General features: G+C 32.0%; 1 protein-coding gene across 2 annotated transcripts; it reads right to left on the bottom strand.

The window, feature by feature from the left end:
* Window positions 1-830: 830 nt before the first annotated feature.
* On the bottom strand, window positions 831-3,583 carry LOC132949511 (uncharacterized). 2 transcript variants are annotated; one of them, XM_061020447.1, is made up of 4 exons: window positions 3,462-3,583; window positions 3,159-3,395; window positions 2,644-2,793; window positions 831-1,186 (listed from the first exon to the last, which is right to left on the bottom strand). In XM_061020447.1, the coding sequence occupies exons 2-4, from the start codon at window positions 3,276-3,278 to the stop codon at window positions 1,088-1,090; spliced, it is 369 nt and encodes a 122-aa protein (XP_060876430.1). In that variant the 5' UTR covers window positions 3,279-3,395; window positions 3,462-3,583; the 3' UTR covers window positions 831-1,087. The 2 variants fall into 2 exon arrangements, with proteins under 2 accessions (XP_060876430.1, XP_060876429.1); XM_061020446.1 differs by having other exon boundaries at window positions 3,465-3,575.
* Window positions 3,584-7,974: the final 4,391 nt, after the last annotated feature.

The following is a 7,974-nucleotide window of genomic DNA, read 5'->3' as shown; positions in this document are numbered from 1 at the left end:
GGCTTTGTTTTATTTATCCTAAAAAAACCAAATGAATGTATTAAAAAATAATTTTATCATACATTCTCATGATATTAGTTAACTTGTATCCTTTAGTGCAGTAATTAAATTAATTGTTGTTTACATATTGTTATAGTGAATTGCTAGTGCACATTTTTGTTTTTTCTACTTTTGGAAAATAACAATATGTTTACATCCAACAACTCAAAGAACTGTATTGCATATTTCTGTTTAATTATATTCCTCTAATAAATCATATACATTGAGTCTTTTCTAAATTATATATTTACATTTATCAAAGTAGGTACTTACATAAAGTATTATCGTTCTAATAATCTTATCTGAAGTAGGACATCTGTAGATTAGAAAAGTGTAGTTAAGTAACGAAAACACAGTAAACTAAATTATTTAATTTAATTTGAATTTCTTTGCAAAAATTTAGCATTGCAGGTACTTTAAACTTCTATTTTACAATATTTTTTTCTTTAAGATCATAAAAACTGACAGTGAAAATCAGCTAAATAAATTAAATTGATCTTAATGTATATTCTATTATTGACAACATTCGACATCGGCACTTTTGACCAATGGGCTAAAAAAATTTGAAAGTGTGAACTCAAAATATTCATTAAAAATTAATCACTATGCTGATTTAATAGACAGCAAATTCTAATTTTTAACAAGTTAGACTGATTTATGGTTTTATACTTGATGAATAGTTCATAAGATAAAAATATATTATACTGCAGGTGTTACATGTGCATACTATTCTAACATTTTTTTTATCAATTTTGACAAATTTATAGGAATATGAAAAAACAAAAACAAAATCAACATAAAAATTGTATTTTTTGTTCTTGCAATATAATAATATGTCGTACCTAATCTTGTTTTACAAGTCTCGGGTTTATTTTTTGACCGGATCGTTACGTAACTATTGGTTGATTACACATAGATGTCAATTTTATTAAATAATAATTCTATTGAATTATCAAAAATAGAAAAAATAGAATTATTATAAGTACATTTTTTTGAGTAATAATACTTATATACATGAGATCAGTAAATATTTTTATTTATAAAACATTCAAATGGACATCAGTATAACTCCAATCATGACAGAAAGTGTGCCGCATGCCCACAGAACTGAACAGCTCTCAGCAAACAATAGTACACCAGTTAGAGCCTGAAATATATACACTGTTATAAAATAATGGCATCAAATACTAAATTTTAATTTTAATAGTTGGTAATAACCAACATAAAAATTAGTAGGTAGTAAAGGCAAATTATAAAAATCTTCAATCAACTAATTATTGTTTAGGTATTATTTTATTAAATGTTGGATGCGAGTGATAAAAAACAAATTATAGTAAAGAACATTTACAAATTACAATAACGAGAAAACAGTATTAAATTAAAATATGTTTTGATTAGGATTATGCAAGAGATTATCTTACAAAAGTCCACAAAAAGATAACATTATAAGTAATGTATATAGTAGTCTTTTGAAGTGAATACCTGAGGATTGTAATGTGATATTAAACTTTTCTACATAGCTGAAGAATTTGATTCAAGATATATATTATACATTTTATTTGACATGAACAATGTATAAGATTAAATGCACAATAAGTTTATAAGTTGATATAGAAATATATAATATAGAATATAGACAAGAAGTTAGGACGGTAGGTACCTACTTAACAAGTTGACTTCCATATCAATTTCGATGATCTTACAAATGCTTCGAGTATCATAATGTACCCAGTAGTTTTATAAAAGTAGGCTAAGTATCATGATACTCAGATTTTCATAAGAGTTTCTGACATGAAAAATTCCCTAGATATAAATTAATAAATACCATCAAAAATTGTCGAGTATCATATATTATGATACTCAAGATGAAATTGGCAAATACCATCAAAAAATTGTCGAGTATTATATATTATGATACTCAAGATGAAATTGGCAAATATAAGTAAAATATGAAGGGCAATAATAATTGAAAATTTTACTTGTATCAAGACAGTCAACTTGTTAAGGAGCCATCTCAATTTAACAACCACTTAACTTAATTTATTTTTTCTGCCCGTAAATATAAATTATTATTATACATTTTTAGATTAATTTTTGCTGATATAAACATATATTGTTTTATATTTAAATAGTTGCACTAAAAATCATATTACTTATGTTAATGGTAAAAATTTAAAGAAAAAATCATTTTCATTTTGAATGTAACATTTAAAATAATTTAGTTATTAATTACAAGTTTTTAGAGTTTCAAAAACATAAAATAATTTTGAATTGTCATAGGTAGGTATAATTAATCAGAGACAAAATATCAATGTTTTACCCCTTGTTTAACATATCAAAATAAAAACTATAAAATTATTGATTGCCACAGGGTGCCCCCATTGGGTGAATTCCCCCTCCTATCAATCAAACCACATCAAATTTACTTAGTGTATAATGTGTAAATACAGATTGTAAATATAAATTTTTTTGTTCAATAAAAAAAAAAAATTTATTGATGTAAATGTTGAGTGGCTATGGCATAGGTTTAATAGAGTATTATGATATTGAAAACAAATGGGGAAGCCATGCAAAAGTCCAAATGGCTAGTCTCTAGTTACTCACTGTGAAAATGTAATTGGATGCGATGCTGATGCCAGTGGATACCAACGTGGAACCAAATCGTAGGGATCTGGTATACATTAGCCAACCGCCAATGTTGGCCAGCACGACCATTGCCAACATGACAAATCTGGCTAAATTTGTGTACAAAGCCTGTGAGAGGAAAACAAAAATTAACAGATTATCAGGACCTGGGCTTCAATGTTGTTGCTGTCGTCATCGACTCTTTAGGGCAGTGGTCTCATGCGGCCCGCAATAATTCAACAAATTTGTTATATTTATTATTATTATTGAACGATAAAAATATTAGTTTTTAATTATCAATATAATATTATTTGGCATTCGTAATGTTTTTAATTTTTACATCCCTCGTTAATAATCAATCCCAATGCTGTGTGTAAGTAAAAAAAAGTTTAGATGGTGTAGATTTGTTGTGCATTTTACTTCACAGTATTATAAATGTTTAATACAATAATAATAATAATATGATCTATAGGATTTAATATAAACAATTTTACTTGATCGTTTGAGCCGATGAACTCGTTGACACTCATTCCAATTTTGCCGAACAAGCCGGCTGATGAACCGCAGACCCCAGCGGACACTGCGCACAGGGCGTTCTTAAGTCGGCGGTCCATCGATCAATGTGGAAGTTGTGGAGGTCAAAAATCTATAAAGAATTGTTTTTCTTTATTGACCTCGGATGAGTGAACATAACTCCGAGTCGCGGTCAGAAGGAACTCATTTTCTAGTTTCTAATTTAAAAGTATGAACAAATGAGTAAATACTAAATGAGTAATTAGTATTGAGTAATGACTGACTACTTGAGTACTACGGCCACAGAATATTCTGTGCTGCGGCTGCAATTTTATTGTTGATATTGATATTATTTGATAATAGTATAATACATATTATACAATCTACAGCCACCGAGCCGTGATAAATACCTATACCACTGATAATACATTGACTAGGTACATATTATAAAAATATGATTATTTATAAACAAAACTGTAACCAATAATCAAGGTGTATACCACAGAAAAGATTAAATTTATTAAATTTATTTATTTAAATCTATTCCATGATATAAACATTAAACAACATGGTATGATCGCAAAAGTCCAGTTGGGTTGTTTATAATTTATACAAATGATGATCCATTCTGTGTCGATAGTCAATACACCAATCTCAATAACCATTTTCAAGTGTAGTTTTTACGGTGTATTCACCAGTGGCAATCGCCATGTCGTGGTGTTGTGTTCCGTATGGCGTATAAGGTGTCTGGTGTACCACCTAGGTACCTACTTACATCATACGCCTACCTAATACTTATAGACTTATATTGGGTACTTACCCACCCAATATACAGGCACAGATTATATACGAAGATAATCTGTGATCCAGGTAAAAACTAAGTTAGTTAAACTAAAATAGAATATTGGTGACGCACGGACGTAGGTAGTTAGTAAGTAGTTACTTGTTACTACAATGGTTACGATTGAGGCAAACTTAGACAATTTATGAAACGTAGGTGGTGCTAAATTTGTTGAACTAAGTTTCTATTAGATTAGTAGTGGTTTTTTCAGGCAGTATGAATGTGATGTGCAAATGTGCACTAGATTTTTTAAATATAGTTGTGTAAACTTGTGTTAACCACGTCGATATCTGATTATCTGTTTTTTTTTCTGAATAATGAGAGCGAATAATCAAAGCGCGTTTGATAAAATGCTGTACGGTAAACATCTTTACATCTCCTATTGTTAGCGTAACGACCCAACCACTCTACCGTTGCGTTGTTGTCAACACGCACAGGTCAATTATTCCTAGAATTGTACCGAGAAATAATGATCCCCAAAATAGTCTGAAATCCATGACGTATTATCCAATTAGCATAGTAAATACCCAATTAATATTTTGGTAGTCCGTGGCTTAAATTGATGATTCCCTCTCCAAGAAATGCGGAGATTTCTAGACACCAGACCTGCCGTTCACCAAGCTAGAGTCAGTCTGTTACAGACACCTTTTCGTTTACCTTGCCTTCGCTCTCTCCGTGTTTCAACTATCCTCATATTTCGTTCAACATTATTCACGCTTTACACAGTCCGTTTAAATTTTCCTGTGTTTAATTTTTTAAACATTTTTTTTTCTTTTCGTTTATTCCTTAAGCAATTTAAATATGTTTCAATGCGTACAGTGCCCGTCGCGTCAGTGTTCGCGCGTAAAGACGGTTTGCTCAGACATGGAAAAACTCATACCGGTATGTGTTTTCCATTCAATGTATGTATTAAATTATTCAATGAAAAGTCCAACGTAAGCAAACATCTGAAAAACATCCATGGTGTGTATTTTTATTTTATATTTAAATATATAATGTTATTTGTTTTTCTCTTCACTAAATATTAATTTATATCTTTTATTTTTAATAGGTGTACCTATCGTCAACGTTCAGGCTTATCGCCAACCTGATCCACCGATTGCTCAACAGAGAGTGTTTACAGTAAGTTTGCGCCTGGCATTGTCCAACTTACTCAACAACAGAATATATACACACTGGCCCTCAAATATTTGTCCCCGATGTCCCGACCGGTGGATCTAATCATGTATCTGACAACGACATGTGTATATGATTGCAATGGACGAGTATGAAAGTCAGGACGTTATTTCAGGTTAGTTTTATTTTATTTATCAGACCCGAATTAATTAGATTTTTAAAAGACTCGCTGATTTTATCTTATCAATCGTGGATTATTTACATGAATTAATTAGATTTTTAAAAGACGCGTTCATTAGTTTTATTTTATTATTCGATACAAATTAAATAGATTTGTGAAATAGTTGTATCGTTCGATTTTATTTAACAGTCGCGAGGTTAATTAGATTTTTAATAGATTCTTACAACACATTTATTTTACCAGATTATTAATTAGGTTTTTTCATTTTTCTAAAGATTCTTATTTCTTACACTACTACTACTACTACTACTACTAATGGCAAACGCGTCTCAACTGGCAACAACGTGTTAGCAGGCTGCTAGGGCGAAAAAGGCGCATATGGATATGGTATAGTCCCTCGGGTTCGTCGAGATTTCGTCATCGGCAGGTAAAAAAATCGTGTGGTAGTATGCCAAAAATATTAATAATATTTCTCCACTCGCCCATGCCTGAGCTATAAAACAATTATTAAAAACTAGAGTACGAGACCACCCGATAAAATTCAATCTCAAACTCGAGGCGACCTACAATAACCGACCAAACGTGACTAATTCATTCAGAGGGCATTCAAGACAACGGCGGTCGACATTATTAATGATAGTAATATTACGGAGGTTATTGAGAGGGCGTAAATGAAGTTGATGGCAGTGGCAGAGGAATATAAATCACGCGGAAGTAGCTTTAACAAGGAGAGCATAGACGGGTTATTGTTGACGGTATATAAATATACGACGATGGTCGGATCGTCGTATATCGAATTGCCAGCGTTTATTGATAATAAGCGGCCACTACAACCCTCAAAACAGCGACCAATAATATTTCAAGTGGGCGATTCTTGCGAGGCATGAGGCAGCGAATTTAGCAAATAAATATAAATTGTGTGTCGGTAAAAATTATAAACTGCACGAGGGAAAATATAATTTTGAGGGTATTTCGTTCCCGACACCTCTATCGGATATTTCTAAATTCGAAAGTGTCCATAAATGTTTACGGACTCGATAAGAAGTCCCAGTCACCTAGAAAATACCCGACTTATAAGGTATACCCGATACGTGTAGTCGACGAAGAGAAGACCAATCATTTCGATCTATTGTTGGTGGCAGACGACATACATACATATCCAATTTTACACGGAAAACAGGACATAGGGAGAGAGTTGTGTTTTGTAAGAAGTGGACAGGAAGCGTCGGAGCAGCATAAGCTGATTTGTGGGACGCACAAACCTATATTACAGTACATAAATGCCGAAAGATGGTGAGTGTGCCGAATTTGTAGCGTGGAGAAACACGCAGAGATAACCCATTGTAATTTACGCAGATTTTGAGACGTTTCTGATGAAGATGGACGAGAAGAAGGGGAAAAAAACAACAATTATCCATAAACATGAGGCAATGAGCTATGGACTCGTTGTGAAGGTGAGCGAAGATGTACTGGCAGAGTTAATGGAGGAACATGAAATACCTACTGAGCCTATAATATACCGAAGAAGCGAGAGTCGGTCGGATGTAGTGAGACATTTCGTGGAGACCGTCACCAAAATATCATTGAACATCGAAAAATTACTGAAGACAAATACGTACCAATAAATATAACCGTGGATGATGTCCAGGCCCATGAAGCAGCGACGCAATGCAACCTCTGCCATATATATAAAGTTTACTCTAAGGCGAAAGTTGCAGTTGTTAAATGATTACAACTTGTTGCTGATGTTTGAGAATTATCAGTATATTATTTTTATGAAAGAGATGAAGATGGAGCTGGCATCGTATGAGAGGAGACTGTAAAAACTAATTAATAAGTGTACATTCAAGCACTGTGCTAGGTACAGCGATAATCTCAATGCTGTAACGTTTGAGAATAAGTTAGTAAACACTTTTTTCGTCGCAGCCAATAAATTGAAGTCCTCGGGTAAATAACTATAAGGTTATAGTATCATTTTTTTTAAGACTTCAAACTTCATGGTTATTACCTAGATTTTACTGTGGACAATATTCCACACCATTATTTTATACTTGCAATTCACTATGTCATGCAAGAAGTTCAAAAATAAATCATAAAATTAACTTCGTTTTTTGACACCATTCGGTTTGTGTGGGGGCTACGGTTGGTACGCGTTTTAATATGTGATGCAGATAGATCGTTACAAAGAACCCGGGTGGTCACCCATCTGGGAGCCTGCTTGACCGCTGCACAGTGCACACATTACTATATTAGTGACTGCGTTCAATCACTACGCTTCACCAGGTTACCATAAAATGAACTCTAATACCACGTTAAATTGTATATTATATGTTTATATTTTTACCAGTTTAAATTTTTGCCAAATGTATTATATGTAACATTTGACGTAGGTATTAAGAAAAATTGTATACAATATTACAGTCCTTAATACAACAAGAGTACTGAGTATTAAAATATATAATGGTATATACAGATTAGTGTAAATTGAATCATTTGTTGATCGTTACCACATTGATAAAATCAAATATTTAAGTAACTTGATTGTTATATTTAAAAGGTGATTATGAAAAGATTTAATGTAGATACTTGTATATTTTAGAAAATTAAGGTTTCAGAAATATAGTAAAAATATATTGGGAAATAAATATGTTATTTGGCA

Source organism: Metopolophium dirhodum, chromosome 7 (genome assembly GCF_019925205.1).
Source record: "Metopolophium dirhodum isolate CAU chromosome 7, ASM1992520v1, whole genome shotgun sequence".
NCBI lineage: Eukaryota > Metazoa > Arthropoda > Insecta > Hemiptera > Aphididae > Metopolophium > Metopolophium dirhodum.
The sequence above is the reverse complement of the archived record's forward strand: the minus strand, read 5'-3'. Positions and strand labels throughout refer to the sequence as shown.

Coding starts and splice junctions, on each gene's coding strand:
- LOC132949511 (XM_061020447.1), bottom strand. CDS start 3,278: ATGGACCGCCGACTTAAGAACGCCCTGTGCGCAGTGTCCGCTGGGGTC. Junction 2,794..3,158: donor TCATCGGCTCAAACGATCAA/GTAAAATTGTTT, acceptor TTCCTCTCACAG/GCTTTGTACACAAATTTAGC. Junction 1,187..2,643: donor CATCCAATTACATTTTCACA/GTGAGTAACTAG, acceptor TATATATTTCAG/GCTCTAACTGGTGTACTATT.